Source organism: Leuciscus leuciscus (genome assembly GCF_965113295.1).
Source record: "Leuciscus leuciscus genome assembly, chromosome: 7".
Taxonomy (NCBI): Eukaryota; Metazoa; Chordata; class Actinopteri; order Cypriniformes; family Leuciscidae; genus Leuciscus; species Leuciscus leuciscus.
Genome location: NC_138731.1, coordinates 8535542 through 8556031, shown reverse-complemented (window position 1 = coordinate 8556031; position 20490 = coordinate 8535542). Strand labels below are relative to the sequence as shown.

Sequence of the window (20490 nt, the reverse complement as noted above, 5' to 3'; positions counted from 1 at the left end):
CTGTACTATACAAACAAATTGACACACAACTATTATGATTACAATGCATGTAAATGACTTTAGAGTTGTTTGGTGTCTTTATTTCCATCCACAGCTCCAGGTAAAGATGCTACTTTTGCAGTTTTCTCCTCATTAGTTCCCAAAACGAGGGCCTAATAAATGGAGAGACAAGAGATAAATCATGACAGAGAAATATGAACAAGCTGACCTGTAGGATAGGATCAACATTTAGTATGTAATGTTCAAATGAAATTGTATAAATCATAAGAACTTTTTGTGTTACTGGCTCGTGTCATATAACAGTAAAAAAAAAAAAAAATTGGTGCTTTCTTAGTGTTAATCTCAGTCTTAACTTACTTTCTCAAAGTCTTCATGGAAAAGCCCTGGTCATTCAGAAGAATATTCACCTCCTGGTTGCAGCGAGACCGAAGGTCATAATAAGCTGTGCATTTTTTAGACTGTTTATTGCAAATGAACCTTCATAATCAAGAAAGCACAAAGCACAGCATCAGTACAGAGTCTTTAACAAACCTGATATTTGCTTTTAATTATTGTTATAACAATCATTTGTGTGAGAAACAGACCAACATTTAAGTTGTTATTGAATTGTTAATGAACAACGAGATCTAGGGTGGATGTAAAGAAAACTTAATTTATGAATAACAATTCTCAAGCTTTTGATTTGTTCCTTACAAAAAGGTATTATGTGACTTCAGAAAACATGGAATATGCCTCAAAAGTCGTTCTTTTATGGTGCTTTTGACTCCTTTTTAAAGCTTGTAAGCTGTACTCTCCATGAAATTGTATGGAAAATCTATATAATGATAAACCAATACAAACCCGATAAATGTCATCATACAACTTGGTCTTGTGTTTGAGCTCTGCAAGATCTTGATTCCATCCTCCAGTAATAAGCCAGCATTTACCCTAGATGTGGAAACACATTATACAGATAAAATGATTAAGATTGATAATGCCATTCTTCACATCTGCTTATTACACATTAATTTAAACAATTCCATAACAGTTTAAATGGATGAAGGCCATGAACCTCAGATGGGCGGTTTCATTTGCTTTATAAGGTTATCTGATATAGCAAGAACATTGCAAAATTGCTAAACTGCCAAGATAAATAAATAAATAGAAATAATAAAATAAATGAATATAATAATAATAAATTAATATAATAATAATACAAAAAATACAATAGTTCCTTTGTTTACTAAACCATTTTGTGTTTCTAAGGTTTTCAGTTCCTCAAAGGTGAGTGACTGTGTGATCAGTGTCATTAATTCATAGCCTTTTAATGTTTTAAAAGGGTAGTTAACTAAGAGAAATTAAACTCTGCCATGTCATTCATAACCTGTGTGTCTTTATTTCTTCTGCAGAACACAGAAAAATATATTTTGAATAATGTTGGTAATAAAACAGTTTTGGTTCATTGCATTTCTTGTCCAAACAATGGAAGTCCATGGGATCTGAAACTGTGTTACACAAGCATTCTTTAAAATAACTTATGTTGTGTTTCTCAGAGGAAAACATGAGGGCGAGTAAATGATGACAGAATTTCCCTTTGAATATTAGATACACAGTTCTCATCAACAGACAAATTCACATAGAAACAGGACAGAGGAGATTTCAGATGTTTCTCACGTGAGTTCGGTTAGACTGGGGCAGTTCTGGGTCATCTGGAGGGTCCAGACAGACAACCTCTCAGTTAGACACTTCACTTTAATTTCCATTTTGTTCAGGTTAGACAAGGAATAGAGAAATGACAGTAATGCTTCTGAATCCCTTTGTTCAATTATCTGAAAAAGTGTGGTCCAGTCGATGTTGAATATCTCTGAGTGTGGAAAAGTGAGACAGAATGATCGCAAATCCGGATGGTGAAGATGGCGAATCTCTATGTAGATACTATAAAAAAAAAATAAAAAAAAAATTCAAGTTGTCGTTGTGTCTATGGGCCCTATCTTGCACCCAGCGCAATTGACTTTGTACACCGACGCATGTATCATTCCTATTTTGCACCCGCGCACAGTGGACTTTTCCCTCCACAGATGCACGTCGGTTAATTAAGAAACACACTTGCTCTCATGGGGGCGGTTCAGCGCAAAGAGGAGGCGTGTTCCGGCGCAAACGTTCCCTCATGCTATTTTGCAGGTTTAGAAAACAATTCCGCCATTAACCGAAAAAACTAGTTTAAAGTCAGTGGCGCGTTGCGCGTTGTTCATTATGCTATTTTAAGGGTGCATGCTTGGCCATAATCAATGTAGCGTGTGCACAACGCGCATACACTTTGATTCTCTCACACAGAAGCAGCCGTTTTCATTTTTTTCAAATCATACATTATTACGATAGATAGATAGATAGATAGATAGTTTATTATAAAAGCATACATCTAGCTTACACATTTACCCAAATGATCATACGCCTGTTTAACCGAAGCTAATTTGGGTGGGTTTCTCCCATCCCCAACATCATTTCTCTGTCTTTTACGGCCCTGACGAGAACGTCTGGCGCGCGCCTGGCAAATCCGCCGTTATAATAGGAATCCGCTATAGAACAAGAGCGCCTGCTCTTAAAGGGAATGTGAGATGTCGCTCTGATTGGTTTATTTCACGTTACGCCCAAACCACACCTATGAATAATGAAGCTACTTCAGACCAACCTATTTTAGATTTGCGTCGGGCGCAAGAGTCATTTATCCCGCCGGTATAATAGCAACAGCGCCCAAGACCCGCCCACAAAGTTACTTGCGTTTTGCGCTTGATACTTGCGTTTCAGATCGTTAAAATAGGGCCCTATAAGTGTAACGGTCACCAGCTGGAGTGCCCTTGAGAGCCACCAGAGGGCACTCCACACTAGACTATTATCACTCCCTCACAAACTACATTTCCCATAACTCACTGCCCGGACTGATCATCACTGATTGCATTCATCTGTGTATCATTACCCTGTTAGTCTCAGCCTATTTATACCATGTTCACTCATTCACTCACTGCAAAGTTTTGTATGTTGTTGCACTGCATTTCCGAGCATTTTCCCTGGTTTCATGTCTCTTGGTTTTTGGATTTCTCTTTTGCCTCTGACCTTTGTTTGTTTGTTTGTTTGTTTGTATGGACGGACGGACGGCCTACCTGTGTTTTGACCTATTGTCTGTATATTGGATTACGTGTCTAAATTGCCCCTTAATTAAAGCTGCATTTGGATCTCAACCTTCGTGTCTCGGAGCAGTTCGTAACAGAAAACTTCGCCACACCAAAATCCAGCAGCGACGACCGACCAAAGATGAATCCAGCAGCACAAATGATGTGTCTCCGTCAGGGAGAGAGGCCCATAGAGGAATACATCATGGACTTTTTGGAGCTGGCTCATTTGACCTGTATGGACGAGTTATGTTTAATTATCTTTTTCCGTGGAGGACTATCTGAGCCGTTCAGCTCCCTTATGCCACTTCATCACCCTAGCTGGAATCTTCAACATTATATTGTCCATGCTCTTTTGCTGGCCGGATCAACTCTTACTGTGGGTTTTGCAGAGGAGTCCTGCAAACTGACAGTATCCGCCGAACCTGCTTCACGTCAGCCCTGCCGATCCAGAGACGCTTCACGTCACGTCCGCTGATCCAGAGACTGTTCACGTCACGTCCGCCGATCCAGAGACTGTTCACGTCACGTCCGCCGATCCAGAGACTGTTCACGTCACGTCTGCCGAACCAGTGTGTCTGGACAGGATGGCCGCCGCCGAGCCAGTGTCTCCGGACAAGATGGCCAACGCCACATCACCTGAACCCTCAGCAAAGATGGCCGCCGCCACGTCGCCTGAGCCCTCAGTAGAGATGGCCGCCACCACGCCTGTTCCTGAGCCGGTGTCTGTTCCTGAGCCGGTGTCTGTTCCTGAGCCGGTGTCTGTTCCTGCCAATAACCCCATAGCCGCCCCCAAGGAAATGTTTTGGGGGGGCAGGAAGTCCCTTGATAGAACCATGGAGGCCGCGCGGCCATGGTCTCCTGAACTGTCTGGTCCGCCCTGTAGCCCTGAACTGCCAGGTCCGCCTGGTCCCCCTGAACCATCTGCTCCGCCCTGGCCGCCTGAAGGGTCGTCTCCTCCCTGGTTGTTGTTGTTGCACTGCATTTCCGAGCGTTTTCCCTGGTTTCATGACCCTTGGTTTTTGGATTTTTTTGCCTGTTCCGTGGATTACTCTTTTGCCTCTGACCCCTGCCTGTTTTGTTAGTTTGTTTGTTTTTGTTTGGACGGCCTACCTGTGTTTTGACCTATTGCCTGTATATTGGATTACGTGTCTGAATTGCCCCTTAATTAAAGCTAGGGCTGGACGATATATTGCATGACATTGTTAGTCCATCTCGTCAGTAAAGCCGGTTCCTTGATTAGTAGTAAATCGCCATCACCTGCTTTCAGATGGAGCGGCATTTTCTACACAGAGCCGTAGTTAACTGACAAGCTGAGCCATATCGCATTAATTATCGCAGGCGATACGTCCGCGATAATTAATGCGATAATTAATGCGATATGGCTCAGCTTGTCAGTTAACTACGGCTCTGTGTAGAAAATGCTGCTCCATCTGAAAAGCAGGTGATGGCGATTTACTACTAATCAAGGAACTGGCTTTAGGCTACTGACGATATGCGCCTAACAATGGCATGCGATTATATCGCCCAGCCCTAATTAAAGCTGCATTTGGATCTCAACCTTCGTGTCTCGGAGCAGTTCATAACAATAAGTCTCTAATTTCTTGCTTAGAATATCTTTTTGTGATTTAAAAAAAAAAAAAAAAAAAAAAAAAAAAAAGATTAATTGGTGGTTTGTTGGGCATCAGCCAATATTTGCATCATTAGCAAAGATAAAAGTGTGTACCTTATTTTTTTTTTCAACTGTTTTGGGTGACCAATTTAGTTGCATTATTACTGTTAGAATTATAATCTATTAGATTGCGGAGACCAAGTATGCCAGATAAACGGGAAAACAAGATGATGATATAATTGGTTATACAAAACATATTAATCATAGAATTATTTCTGGTTATCATAAGAAAAAACAATTTGATGAAAAGAAAAATATTACTTGTTCTTCACCTGGACAGCTCTTCATTGATTGACAGATTAAGTGAGTAGACAGGATAATTCATTTGGTAGATGCCTACACAAACGCTGCAAATCAAAGCACAAAAAAAATATATACACGAACCTTAATACATGAACCTAATACATGAAAGTTAAACAAAAGCACATTGAAGGATAATAGCATGTGTGCATAAAACACATAAAATGTATAAAATATATTTGAAAACATTACCACTGTGAGCTCAGGGTCTGTCCTCTCGTGAGAGCGTAGATCAGTTCACTGAGATCAGAGACTGATGGATCCATCATAATCAAGCTTCAAAATCAAATCCAGAACATCACTGTACAGACTTATTAAGTTTAACTTGCAACAGCAAATTAGATATTAATTACATCCACCAAATATCTGTTTTAGACCAACGCATTTACCTTGCTTCTTTAAACTTGTGAAGTTCAGGCAAAATCATAGAAAAATCTTCTGATGTTAAACGTAATTCAGAAATTTCCTCAATCCTCTGACAGCACTGAGAGCAGTACAGCAGGGCACAGAAGTCTGTTCTTCTGAGGAATTCACCATCTGGATTAATCCTTTTCCAGGATTCCATTGCTTCTTTCACAAAGACTTCTTCATGAAGTTCATAGAGACAGTGAAGAACAAAAAATACTGCTTCCGAAGACAAGAAACAACCTTTAACCTTTTCCAAAATCCATTCTTTCAGATGAGCCTGTGTTTTTGGACAAATGAACAGACCATATTTTTTAAGTGTGAGTCTCACATCCTTATTCAACAAACCAAATGCAAATTGCACCACAGCTGCAAATTGTGGTTTTGAGAAACTATCCATTAAAAGTGACCTTGTAAGTTTCCTCTGGGACTCTTCTTCATCCAGAAGGACATAGTACAGAGCAGTGAAGAACTCCTGAAAGCTGAGATGCATGAAACTGAACATCGTCTCCTGGCGGATTCTTCTCTTAAACAGGAACTTGCACAAGAATGGATTTCCAGCAGGGTCTGAAATGGTTTCATTCACACTTTTCTCATCCAGCAGGACTTGCTGTTCCTGCATCCCTCTCTCTGCCAGCTGACCCAGACTCCTCAGCAGGGTCGGGACGGACTGACTCAAACCCTGGCAGTGATGCTCCAGAAGAGTGCACACAAAGTCCACGTAGATGGAGGTGGTGGTTTCCAGTCCGCTTGTTGCACCTGCACCAGATGTGAATCTCTCCTGGATAGTTGTGCAGATGATCCAGCAGACGACAGGGATTGAGCAGGCAGTGATGAGGGTTTCATTTGCCTTCACATATGTATAAGCCTCCCTGAAAAGTTTCTCATTTTGAAAAAACTTCTGGAAGTACTCCTCCACCCCCTTTTCTGAAAATCCCACAATCTCAGAGAAACGCTGAGGTCCTTTGAGCAGATTACTGAGTGTGTCCGTAGCTGTAGATCTGGAGGAGACCAGCAGGAAAGACTCTGGCAGGATTCGACCCCTCAGCAGGGCACAAAGAGTGTCCACAGGTGGGGCTTTCTGAAGCAGATCAGTGTGTGCTGACGTGTCATTAATGTCCTGTGTGAGTTTCAGCTCATCAAATCCATCAATGACCAAAAGCACCTTCTCTGGCGACTGCTGTAAAATCTGTGAGATCTCATGTGATGATAAACTACAACTGCAGCTCAAGATCTCCACCAAACTCTTCTCGCAATGAATGCGATTTATTTCTTTACACTTTAAGTGGAACACAATGTCAAACCGCCCTTTGTAGAAGTCACCAGATGCCCAGTCCATCATGATCTTCTGCACAGTGAAAGATTTCCCGTTTCCAGAATTTCCCTGCAGTATCACAGAACTAGGACTGATCCCTTTGACATCTGGGTCGAACAGAGAGTTGAGATGGACAGAGTCTCCACTGCTCCTGGAGCTGAGGACCTGCTGAAAGCGCTTTCCACTGGAGCGGATCTCTTCTTCTCGCTCTATTCGATCTCTATGTTTCTGAAGGATCAGAGGTTGTGTGAAGCGCTCAGACAGCAGCACATGTTCACCAGGCAGTGAGTTATACTCAGTCACATACTGATTCTCGCTGCAGATCTGCTTCATATATTTGTGAATCACTGGGCTGATTTCTGTAGAAAAGGTCAATGTTCAAAGAGTTATTTTTTTATTTTTTTATTTTATTCTAATACAGTAAGAAATTCCAGAGCAGAGAAATACCAACTAAATTACGAGGTCGATGAAGTGCAATATTTAAAACATATTATTATAAAATACATCAGTCACCTGAGGAATGTGTTTTTTCAGAGTGTGTGTGATGTCCTGTGGAGCCTGTAGAACATTAGACACACTTGATACATTAATTGATTTATTCATTGATATATTGATTAAGGCATTTCACATATATTTTCAAACATTTTACATCAATCTATCTCGCTATTTATCTCGTTGTCTGTCTGTCTGTCTGTGTGTCTGTCTATCTATCTATCTATCTATCTATCTATCTATCTATCTATCTATCTATCTATCTATCTATCTATCTATCGGTTTGAAAAGCAAAGACTGTCAGACTCTCAGCTGATCCACGTCTACCTATAGGGATACGACGCCTATCACTGTATTCATATATCAGCTCCTCCAGTATTATCAACAGGTATCGCGTTTCTCAGGAGCGAATTACCCTCCTCCATCCCCAGCTCCTCCTCTCGTCAGTCAGGATTTGGCCTTCTGATTCCACTTTGAATCAGACTAAATTCTCGAATTATGTTGTACATTAGAATATTGACATCAATGATATCTGCAATGCATTCATGTTGGTTCTGTTCTGTTTACCCTAAAGGGGGTTATTGCTGCTCTCCCTGCTCTTATCCATGCTAGGCTGCCCAGAACATAACCATACCGCCAATCCAAAATATAAGCTAATTGTCAATCGTATTTGATGATAGTGGTCCTGACAGAAATAAGTTAACAAGATGGAAAGTTAAGACAAAATATTTAAGGTTTCTACAAGAGCTTCTGCAATTTGTGCAATGCCTGTAAAAGTACATATTTTAACAGTACATATCTCAGTATATACTGTAGGTCTAGACACATGTGGTATAATAGCCAAAATTAGTGTGCTCTTACCTAAGGCTCTAAACAGAGATGGCTCATGCTTTTCCAGGCTACAATAAAAGGCAGATTTAACCTTGTCTCCTCCAGAGTGCAACACTTCATATAACTTTCTCATTTTCTCCTGGTTAGTATCTGCTGCTCTGATCTTACAGTACGGTTCATATTTCAGCATGCCACCGGACCGCAGCTCATCCGCTATCGGCATCACCATCTGTACTCTCTGGACAAGTTTCGCCCAGTGGTCGTCCACAAACCGAGCACCTGGTAGAGAGATAATAACATGATAACTGCTCACAAGGAAGAACGTGATTTCACAAGATTCAAGAACGGCATATTCTATAGTGTAGCAAGTATTTGGCCACTTCACTTTTAATAAGTGTAATGCAGACTTTTTTTTCATATGACTATCTCTGCTTTTACTGTGGTAACTACTTACGCTCTGAGTCTTGGTCCATGGTGTCTCATAAGTGTCTATGATGTGTTGTAGAGAGCTGTCTGAAGTTGTCCTCTAGGAAATGAAACATAATGCACGTAGTGTGAGATGGTTGAAGAGAGCTTTTGAGACCCATGGTTAAACATTACACTATTGGTATGCAGTAAATTAAGTGGCATGTATCTAACATGCACAACCCAAATTTGGCCTTAGCTGATTTCAGTTTCTGCCTGTAGGTCGGTATTAGATGAACCAAACAGTGATCAAAGAGCCCCAAAGCTGCCCGTGGAACGGAGAGATATGCATTCTTTATTGTGGTGTAACAGTGGTCCAGTATATTACTGTCTCTGGTGCATGGGCGTGGTAGTGGGGGGAAAAGTGGACCTGACTACCCAGGGCCCCGTCTAGGGAGAGGGCCCTTTGAAATCCCATTCTTTTTTTTTTTTTTTTGTTTTTTTTTTTGTTTGTTTGTTTTTTTGCCTAATTCGAATTAATTGGCCCCTCCAATTGATGTCATTATTAATTTCAAAATATATTGATAACACCAACTGAGAGAATGAACTCAGTGCCAGACACTCTGGACCCCCCCCCCTGCCATCTATGGTTTAGTCCGCCCATAGACGGCAGCCGGCGGCAAAAAAGTAACGCAGTGAGTCTAGACTCTAGAGCCTGGGAGCCTGATCATGCTGCGCAAAAAGCCCAAATCGGGCTTTCAAAAAAAGAAAGACAGGAAGGAAAAAGAAAGGAGGCAGAATGAGGGGAAGCAGCTGATGACTGCTTTCTTTCCAAAAGGTGAACTGAGTTTGCTTGTTGCACCGACCTACATCCAATTAAAGTTAACGTAGTCAACTCCAGACAGCTGCTGCTAATGTATGTATGCTAATGTTAAATCTTTAGCTTAGTTTTTCAACCAGGCTGCTTGTTGCTGTAAGTAAATTATGGGCCAGGCCAGCTAATGTCAGGTTGCCAACATTAACCAGTTTCAGAAACAACCAGTGGTTCTGACACACCAGCAGTAGCAGCACTGGCCAGTCCTGGCTGCTGTTCTGGAGATGAGGCTGAGACTGAGAGCAGAAATGAGGAAAGACAAGGTGAGATCATTGCTCAAAGGGCGAGCTCCCCCCTTGCTTCCTAATTGTGAGTTGTTTACCTTAAATAAGTAAGCCTTTTGATTCAATGTGTGTGCTATTGCCTAGTGCTATTGGAGTGGTGGAAAGAGTGGCAGCACAGTGTAAAGTTACTAGCCCTACTATTGCTTATAATGTGTGATATATTCTCAAACTCCTTAATAAATTATCTGCCTATATTTCTGCACATGTAGATGTGCCTACCAATATCACTGTGTTCTCAAGTGCACACAGGTAATATTGATTTGAGCAATAAAGCAAATTATCATTTTTGTTTGGTGAAAAGCCCTAGCATTGCAGCACAGTGCTGTGCTTAAAAGCTATAGTCAATGCTCAATAAATTCATGATGTTATCAAAGCCAATGAATAGGGTTGCAAAATTCTGGGAATTTTCAAAGTTGGAAAATTTCCATGGGAGTTGAATATAAGGGAATTAATGGGAATTTACAAAACTGAAAGGTTATTCCTTTAACAGGGAACTTAAATATAGTTGAGGAAAATATATTGTAGCATAATCTTGGCTAAAACAAGCAGATTTAATGCAGCACACTGAAATATCTCAGCTATTAAATCACATGCACACTGCAGGGCTACTGAGGCCACGCCCCCTACATGCACTGTGCATTCCTCCATCACATGCACTGATGATTTCTTCAACCCTGGAGTACTGAGGACACACTTGAGCTTGCAAACTACATAAAGTGTAATGATGAGCAATATTTTACTCAACATTCATGTTTTTGTTATTCCGTGGAAGAATTAATGGTTCAGTACAAGAGTTAAAGTTTTAAAGTTCTACTCTAAAATAAATCTAATAAAAGATCATGTTGTTTACATTGTTTTACTATTTAAAAAACGAATTTTTTGATATTTATGTTTGGATATGATAGTTTGTTGAAATTATCACCAAATTCCAGTTAATTTCTATTAATTTCCTTTAATTCCCATCATTTTTGTGGAAAGTTTTCAAATTTGAATATTTCCAAAATTCCCCAGCTTAACTTCACATGGAAAGTTTCTGGAAATTTACTGGAAATTTACCGGAAATGTTCCTACCCTTTGCAACCCTACCAATTAATAGTTATGTTATCTTTGTACTTGTTCGTAATGGTAGATTTCAAGCTCTGTTAAGCGCCCTATTGTGGGTACTTGGACACTTGGTTGACAGCCTAAAGCTTAGTCCAAACTGTCAACATAATACGCAATGCTTGATCACATGTTTAATTATTTTTAGCGCTTTATCTTGCACTGAAATGGCTCTTGGAATACAAAGTGAGCTTGCTTTAACAAGTAAGTTGGTTTTTTTGTACGTTAAGAGGCTAATACCTATTTTTTGTGCTTGTTGATGTAGATAGTTCTGCACTTGATGCAGAAGACAAGGCAGGGTGCGAGTCTGATGATGTGAGAGAAGGTGAGCTCATAGAGGCAACTTTAAGTTACAATGGCATGTGTAGGGGGCCCACTGACATTGAGAGTATACAGGGCCCAGAATTTGGTGCTACGCCCCTGCTCTGGTGGGACATTTTACGTGCTGTCTGTATTTTGGCAGTTCACGGGAGAGATTTGCTTTGTTAAAATCCCCAAGAATGATTAAAAGAGAGTCTGGGTTCCTTTGTTCCGTTTCAGCTATTTATTCAGCCAGCTGTTGTAGCACCGCGTTCACACACACGTCTGGAGGTATGTACACATTCACGAGAATGAAAAAGGAAAACTCCCGCGGCGAGTAGAAAGGTTTACAGTTTATGAAATGCGCCTCTAAATTAGGAGAGCACATCTTCTTCAGTGTTGTTACATCTGAACACCAACTTTCGTTTATGTAGAAACACAATCCACCACCTCTCGTTTTCCCCTTTAGCACCGCGATGCGATCCACTCGGAACTGCTGGAAATCCGGCAGATGTAGTGCGTTGTCCGATATGGCTTCACTCAGCCAGGATTCAGTGAAGCACAAAGCAGAAGAGTTTAAACAATCCTTGTTAGTGCAGGTGAGGAGAAGAAGTTTGTCCGTTTTGTTAGGAAGGGATCGGAGATTCGCAAGATGAATAATGAATTGTATCCATTGTTAATTATAATGAAAAGGATTATTATTGCCGCTTCCATAAACATCAGTGTGTATTTCACAAACTCTATAGTATCGTTTTGCTGCTGCTTATATGGGTTTAAATGACTGAAACCTAAAGTAAATATTGTCACGGTGTGACAAAAATTAGAGAAAAGACTAAAGTCCTTGTGATGCAGTGTTGTTGTGGAGACCTCCAGTGGACACCCGTCTCTATTGCACTGCGAATCTGTTGCCATGGCAGCAAGGCCAATTGCCCGATTGACAGCAGGTGTGGAGTAATTACAGAGAGTGTTGTGAGAGGGACACGTATTGAGATGGGGCTTTAAAAATAGAGAGGAAGCAGACTGCCGTGTGGTTCTCCTTCCCGCCTGGGGGTTCGCCTCCCGTGAGATACTGTGTTTTTGTCGACAGGTTGTTCTTTTATTGAGGCTGGGCTATGAAGTGGGCGAAGATCGAAGTTGAGAAGTAGAGAGAAGAGAGTGAAGTATTTGTCAGCGAAAACCCAAGGAATATCGTCAGCAGTGGGAAAGACGCAAAGTGATGAGTATTGGATCCGTTGTTTATATGCACTAACACTGAAGTGGTGTTGAGAGTTTGGAAAGTGTGCGGCACGAGTGAATTAGTACACCGAGTGAATTGTTGATCTGTCTCCAACTTTTGTCCGCTCCTTGCTGAATGTGACGATCGCTGCACCCGTCTTCTGCTGTCTCCGGAGAGAAGTTGAGCCCTTGCGAGAGACGAGAGTTGATCTGGTGGGAGAAAGACCGGTGGGTGAGTGCTGGCCCAAATACACGGTGTGCGAGTGGAATGCAGTGCCTGAAGTGACGATTCACACGGTTGGTGTTATGGAGTGAAGTTCATCGTGTGGAGAAGTAATAGTAGTCTGCTGTGCACTCTCTCCTTACAGTCTTTCACCCGCTGTCTCCAAGGAAGGTTTTGATATATCGAGTGCCCAACTTACCATTTTGAGACAGCCTGGCTCTGTTAATGCTGAATGTTTTATATGCTGTTGAACTGTTAAACCCTGCTACATTGTTACAGTGTACAGCTGAAGCGGAGTGTCTCGCTTAAAGCATCCTCTCTGCCTGGTGGTCCCACACGCTCCTATCGAAAGCCGCTGCCCTGTTCAGAACGAAAGGAGGTATTGCAGCTGAATGTTTCATCTACTGTTGAATGGTTAAACCCTGCTACATTGTTACAGTGTACAGCTGAAGCGGAGTGTCTCGCTTAAAGCATCCTCCCCGCTTGGTGGTTTTCACACGCCCCATCGAAAGCTTCCGCCCTGTTCAGAAAGAGAGAAGGTATTTCAACTGAATGTTTCATATGCTGTTGAATAGTTAAACCCTGCTACCTGGTTACAGTGCACAGCCGAAGTGGAGTGTCTCGCTCAAAGTGTCCTCCCCGCCTGGTGGTCTCCACATGCCCTATTGAAGGCCTCTGCCCTGTTCAGAAAGAGAGAAGGTATCACTGTCGAGTGCTTGTATACCGTTGAACCCTGTTGTATTGTTGCAGTACACAGCCGAAGGGAGCGTTTCGCTCCAAGTGTTCGTCCGCCTGGTGGTCCCCACATGCCCCAGTGAAGGCCTCCGCCCTGTTCAGAAAGAGAGAAGCCCTCCATGCCTACGTTGCAAGCCGCTGCCCCTGTTGAGAAGGAAAAGGAATAGCTGCGGCACGTGCCTCGATCGAAGTGTCTTCCTGTTGTCCAAGGTTCCCTCACGTCCCGGCTAAAGGCCCCCGTTCTACTTGGTCTGGCATAAAGGACACCTACCGGGATATACTTACCTGTTTCCTCTTCTGGCCCAGTCCGCTCGCAACCTGTGTCCCTGTGCTTCGTCCGAGGCAGAGGCAACCGCTCCATGAGTACTTACCCAGTGACCTACCTAGACGGTGTGAGTTTCCCTCTGATCCCTCTCCAACGAGTTGCAGGGCCGCCACGATCGTTCTCCCCTCTACGGTCCAGAGGGCCATCGAATTCCCTCTGGTGACAAGAAGATTTGAATTAGGATCTTTCAAATTACTGCTCTTAACTTAATAAAGAAACCTGTTATTCCTTTATTCCCTTGTCTGTCTGGTCCTTGACACGTTCCTCGAGGTGGTACCCGGTTTCCAGGGGTGGGTGCAGTCTGGCTCGGCCCACCCCGACCTGTGACAATATTATGTGGTTGAAAGCACTGCATAGTTGTGATATATGACAAGCACATGTCTGTCTCAGGCTTAGCGCCAGCCAAAAGTGCTTTTGAATTTTAGCATTTGATCACGTGATGCATGAACGTTCTAATCACACTGGTGTGATCATACCAAAGGGTTCACAAGGAGATGCAAAGATTCATATCAATTCAATATCCCTTCAAATTTGTTGTTTTCTGAGGAATTGGAAAAGGCTGAATTGGAAATTATTTGTATTTGCCAGAAGAAGAGATATAGTAGTGAACTCAATAGACTTAACCCAGTTCTTTACTCAGATATCATCAGAGTTGTTGGACATCTTGAAAATGCAATGATGCCTGAAGTAGTTAAACATCCAGTAATCTGAACTACATATTTCAGATTTAATTCTGCAGCAAATTCATCATGATGCTGGACTTTGTGGATGGAATGATATGCTGGCTAATCTGCGAAAGAGATATCGGTTCCCTGGTGCTAGCACGGCTATAAGAAGACTTTTGTCCAAGTGTGTAGTCTGCAGACGTCTGCATGGAATCACGGGTCATCAGCAGATTTGCCGCAAGACAGAGTTACACCTGACAAACCGCCATTCACACGTTGGAGTGGACTGCTTCATTCCCTTTGAAGTAAAACGATAAGCGTTGTAAAACGTTATGAAGTAATGTTCACATGTTTGACTGTAAGGGATATTCAACTTGAAGTTGCAGCTTCACTTGAAACTGACTCATTCATCCACGCATTAAGATGATTTATTGCACGTCGAGGACAAGCTGTTAAAATCCGTTCAGACAATGGTACTAACTTTGTTGGTGTCCAACGAGAACTGCAAGAGGCTATGAAAAACTGGAAGGATGATTTATATTCACAACAAAGGTGGCGACAGGTCCAATATATCGTGGATCTAGTTTGGAAGAGATTGCAAGTGAAGGATCAAGACCAAGATCACTTGCTTGACAAGACCCATTATTAAGGTTTGCCTTCTTGAAACTGGCTTTTAACTGCTCAATGACTGACTGATTTACTTGAAGCAGATCAGCAACAGCAGTAGAAGAAACACACCTGTGCACAGGCCTCACCTGTCAGATAAGAACAGTAAACTGAGGCTACAATTCACACGGACAATAGAAGGTTGGAAAAACGTTGCCTGGTCTGACGAGTCTGGATTTCTGCTGCAACATTCAGATGGTTGGGTCAGAATTTGGCGTAAACAACATGAAAGCATGAATCCATCCTGCCTTGTATCAGCGGTTCAGGCTGCTGGTGGTTTAATGGTGTGGAGTTTTGTTTTTTTTGGCACACTTTGGGCCCTTTAGTACTTATTGAGCATTGTTTAAACACCTCAGTCTACCTGAGTATTGTCGCTGACCATGTCCATCCCTTTATGACCACAGTGTACCATCTTCTGATAGCGACTCTCCACTGCTAGCAAGGTGTACCTTATAAAATACTCTGTGAGCACTGTGTCTAAGTATTTACAGTATCTGTTGTACACTGTTTAAATTTTAGTTTTACTTCCAAACATTACAATGCATTAAGAAATATATATATTTTTTTTTAGGAATTGTTGATAATTGTTGACTGATACAGGAGGTGCTTGAGGTTTAACAGGGACAATGGATGAAAATTAGCCAGTGTTGGCTATCTGGCACATTTTACATGTTGTTATGTACTATTAATGTGTACTGTCCCTGATTAAATAAATAAATAAATAAAAATAACCATTTGAAATGTACATAAAACAATTACTAATATGACATCTGTTGTACAGACTTTAATTTTAGGACAGTTTTACTTCCAAACATTTCAAAGCGTATTGGGTACCTCTGAGAATCCCTTATAGACCTGATAGTGGAAATCCTTTTTTTTTTTTTTTTTTTTTTTTTTTGAGCCAGCTCTTTTCAACGACCCGGTTAAACCAGTTCACAAAGTTAACATGCTTGCAATTTGATTTACACCTTTACGATTCTTTATGAGGGTGCCATTTAATTTTAACACAGTCTATATTCCTCTGACCTAAATTTCAACTGATTCTTATTAAAAGTGTACGCCTGATATACAACAAAAACTTGTATTTAGCTAACCAGAAAAAAAACAAAAAACAAAAACTCAGACATTTGATCTATTCAAACAATCTCCAGATTATATACTACTACAACAGAGAATGTAGAACATATAGTAATTTAAAAAATACAAAACTTTTAGTGTGTGGAAAGCATTCATGGAAATAAAAATACAACAAAAGATATCTTTAATATCTCTCGTAAGTGGTGGGAAGTATTGAAACATCAATCGTCAATACATGAGTACAATTTCAGAGACATTTGTAATTATAAATAAAAAAAAATAAAAAAAGATTTTAGATGACTTCTGGTATGCTCATTGTTGAGACATCTGTGCAATGGTAGCGAAAATAAGAAAAATGGTTGAAAATGTTACCTGATCCTCCCCAAAATGTGGATTATAGCTCTGCAGGTCGAGGTAATATATGATCTATCTTTTTTAAATAATGCAACTAACATCAATGTTGAAGGTTTCTCCTCTACTTCTGCTTTTCTTCAGGCAGACAGTGCTATAACTTCGCTTCACTGGAAGGAGCTCAATGTAGAGTTGAAACAGCAGGAACTTTAACACTCTAAGTTCTGAAAACATGACAAAACAGGTTGAAACTGAATTTGAAGGCAGTCCAAAATATGTGACATGTAGAAGCCTGTGGTGAGGTTTGCGTTACTCAGCGAGATGAGTGGTGCGTATCAAGTCAACACGTGAGATCATACGATGATCACAGTGACAAAAGTAAAAAAATAATAATAATTTGGGGGGGTGGGTTCCTGTTTCTCAACACTATCACAGTGGTGTCACATGGTGAGCTCACAGTATGAGGCACACCCAGCTAACAGATTTTCATTATAAAAAAATTCTCCGAACATACAACTGACTTCCAGCAACAGGCTTAGACAAGATCAACTGAAGATAAAAGAAGACATTAAAGGTGCGGTCTGTAAGAATGACAGCTAGTGGTCGAAATAGGTACTGCAGTCCAAATTCAAAATCTCAGAGATCGTTGTTTCCCCTGCCTCCTGTTGCTCAGACCAGTGCTGCCAACTTAGCGCCTATATCGCTAGATTTGGCAACTTTTCAGACCCCTTAAGTGACTTTTTGGACAAACCTCAGTAACTTTCCATATGTTGCCAGCACTGTCCTGCAAGCACAAGGTCTTGCTTTCTCCCTGCCGTCACAGCCCTCTCTGCATCTACCCTGTTCAGTGAATGGCTGAGAGGAGGAGCAGCTCATTCTGCGCACGGCATCTGACAGACGTGAATTGTGAGCAGTGTTGTTGCCACATAATTATCACTTATCAGTTTCTCTTTTGTTTTATATTTAAAGAATTTAGTTTGACCATTTTAATTTCCATTCTTTTCTTGTGCTTATCACTTGAAATACTCACTATCACAGAGCTTTAGTTTATCCAGTTTCCAAACTTTTCAAATAATTTTACACTTATGAAAAAAGTAGTAATTTACTATATCATACTTGTTCTATTGTCTGACAAAAAATATATAGGAAATGAGAACAGCTTTATTGGACAATCGGCTATATTATAATATTAAATTAAAATACATTATGTGTGTCAGGTCCGGGTTGAGGAAGGAGACAAGCCAAGCGAAGTACCAAAATAACAACGGTTTATTAACAGGAGGTAACTAAAAACAAACAAGAAACAGTGTGCTGTGCACAAACAATAACCGACAAAAGACGAGTGAAGACCAGGAACTTAAATACACACACAGATGAACACAAGACAGGTGATGCAGATGATGATAACGATGAACAGGTGGGTAATTGAGGGAGTGAGTTCAGGTGTGGAGGCAAGGAGGATTCTGGGAACTGTAGTGAACAGGGCGAAGACAGACGGTGAATGTGACAATGTGAGCATGAATTTGGAGAGAAAACAAATTAGGCAGGCAGAACGCAAGTACGACGTGATGACGTCATGAATATGCTAATTGACGTATGACGTCATCTAGCGACATTTAGCGACTTTTAGGGCAGGCGTTAGCTACTATCCTTTGAAAATAGTTGGCAACTCTGGCTCAGACTCGACGCACACGCGAGTTGCGAGTTGCCAGTTTAAGGACACGCAACAGGAACGAGTGCAATTGACAATGAAAGCCGAGGAGACTTACAACCAGTGCTCGAAGTGGGGCGGTACTCACCAGTACGCAGTACCGGCACTTCTGCATTTTACTCCAAATCGTACCTGCACTCTTTCTTTTCGTACCACTACTTCTCGCATGTAGCCGGTACTCTACCACTGACAGAAAAAGCGTCAGTGTCACGCCCATTTTACATATACTCCGTCTGCAGTGCGTATGCGGTGCATTTTTTCCCCCGCACCCATATTAACAGAGCTTTCACACTGCATGCGGAATGGATGCGGTCCGGCAATGCTTTCCAGGAGCGGTGCCTATACAGCAGTGCAACGATCGTTTCCACACCGAGTCTATTTCTGCTGTGCTGCACGCGCTGAATTAAAGTGACAGCGCATGGTTCGTGGTCAAAATTAACACAGAATAGGACATGAAAATATAATAATCTCACTATAAATGCATTTAATTAAATAAAATGTAGTATCTCACCATAAATATATTTTTGGACTTGCAGACTTGGAGTAGTTCCGTTTTCACACACAGGCACGCACACACACGACTTGTTTGAATACATTTATGTTGTTAATAAATAACAATAAATTGTTGTTGTACCAGCAATATCTCCAAGTTTTGTTTTTCACTGTAGAAATCTCAAATGTCATGATTACTTGCCAATGCAAGAGAGTACCGGCACCTTTTCCCCCCCACTTCAAGCACTGCTTACAACACTGTAAGTTGATGGGTTGATTCATCTGCGTTTTGATTTGCTCTCGTTCATTGAGATTTTTAGATGGATATCGAGGCTTTTTAGGTTGTGTGGAATCTGCAATCTCTGACCCAGTTTTGTTTGCTGGCTGCAATACGTTGCGTTTCCTGCCAACTGGCATCCCAGGGTGTCGAAATACTATTGGGTGAACTGGCAGTGGGCGGAGTCACACAGACCAAAACAAAAACAGACTGACAACACGGAACGTGTAAAATAATAAGTAAAATAACTGGCTGTAGAAGTGTTTTTCAGAGAAACGAGTATGTGAACTTAGCATGTTTCCTAAATATCTGCAAACATATTATGGTATTTCATGCTTTAGTAGAGTGAAAAAGTTACACAAAGCACCTTTAAATCTCTCAAAATCCCAGCAGAGGAGGATTAAACAACTCTACAAACAGCATTACCAGCTTCACTTATTACCAACCAGATTGACTGATTGATTTATTTCTGTCATGTGGCTACTATAGAGGTTCTTATTGAGAATTAACAGAGCTTAGTTTAGATGTTTATGTTTTATTGTTTCGTTTGACTTTACCATCATGATGATCAGTCTTTGCTGTAGTTGGGCTCTTGACTCTCTCAACCTTTTTTTTTTTTTTTTTTTACCGTAGTTTACCTTTGGTTGCAGTAACGGTGTCTTTAAAATACATTTGTTATGGCAAAAAAAGCCAAAAGAAACATGATCAGAGAGTGTTGACTATTTATTAATAAAGCTTCATGCCGCAATGCATGCTGGGTACCACCAATCAAAACTCATCCATAACTCCCAGCGTGCATTGTGACATGAATAAATGATGCCGCTGAATTTGTCGTTATTTTCGTTCATTTTTTTCTTTTATTTTTGCTGTTGTTTTTGTGCTGACTTTTAGTGGCAGGTTTTGTAATGATAAGTGAAGCTGGTAATGCAGTTTGTGGAGTTGTTTAATCCTCCTCTGCTGGGATCTTGAGAGAATTAAAGGGGCCGTGAACTGAGAATTCAAATCTTTTGACAGTTAAGGGTTAGTTTCCTTGATCTTTCTCGTTATGTTGCTGTTACACGGCACAATGAAGCTCTTACTGTATTTACAGTGGGTACGGAAAGTATTCAGACCCCCTTACATTTTTCACTCTTTGTTATATTGCAGCCATTTGCTAAAATCATTTAAGTAAATTTTTTTTCCTCATTATTGTACACACAGCACCCCATATTGACAGAAAAACGTACTCGGTTACTAACGTAACCTCGGTTCTCTCTAGAAGAGGGAACGAGTACTGCGTAAGATATCTTACGCTAGGGGAAAATCCTTTTTCCGCGAGATATTGAAGCCAAAAATTATCCTTAATTTTGTAATAATGCAAAACGCGTTGCAGCAGCAATGCAGACATAGGCGAGACAGCTCGCGCGCCTATTGGCTGCTCTGCGGCAACTGCAGCAGCCTATCGAGCGAGGCCTGGCGTGACGTCAGACCCAATCAGGGCACTTCGCGCCCGCTGCGTCACGTCCCGCCGAAATGGGCGTGGTCTAGGCCTATAAATATCGCTCGCAGGCAGCTATTATCTGGTTTTTCATCATCGAAGCAACCAGAGCGTGTGCATGCACGGCAAGATACGCAGTACTCGTTCCCTC

At 41.3% G+C, this 20490-nt stretch overlaps 1 protein-coding gene across 1 annotated transcript; it reads right to left on the bottom strand.

The window, feature by feature from the left end:
- Positions 1-132: 132 nt before the first annotated feature.
- LOC309502549 (NACHT, LRR and PYD domains-containing protein 1 homolog) lies at positions 133-16668 on the bottom strand (the record flags this gene model as incomplete). The annotated part of the gene is made up of 11 exons (XM_082174953.1): positions 16404-16668; positions 8616-8687; positions 8192-8440; positions 7352-7396; positions 5508-7197; positions 5311-5394; positions 5091-5165; positions 1654-1914; positions 841-927; positions 358-477; positions 133-208 (listed from the first exon to the last, which is right to left on the bottom strand). Exons 2-11 carry the CDS (start codon positions 8632-8634, stop codon positions 133-135), a joined length of 2706 nt encoding a protein of 901 aa, XP_082031079.1. The 5' UTR covers positions 8635-8687; positions 16404-16668.
- Between the last annotated feature and the right edge of the window lie 3822 nt (positions 16669-20490).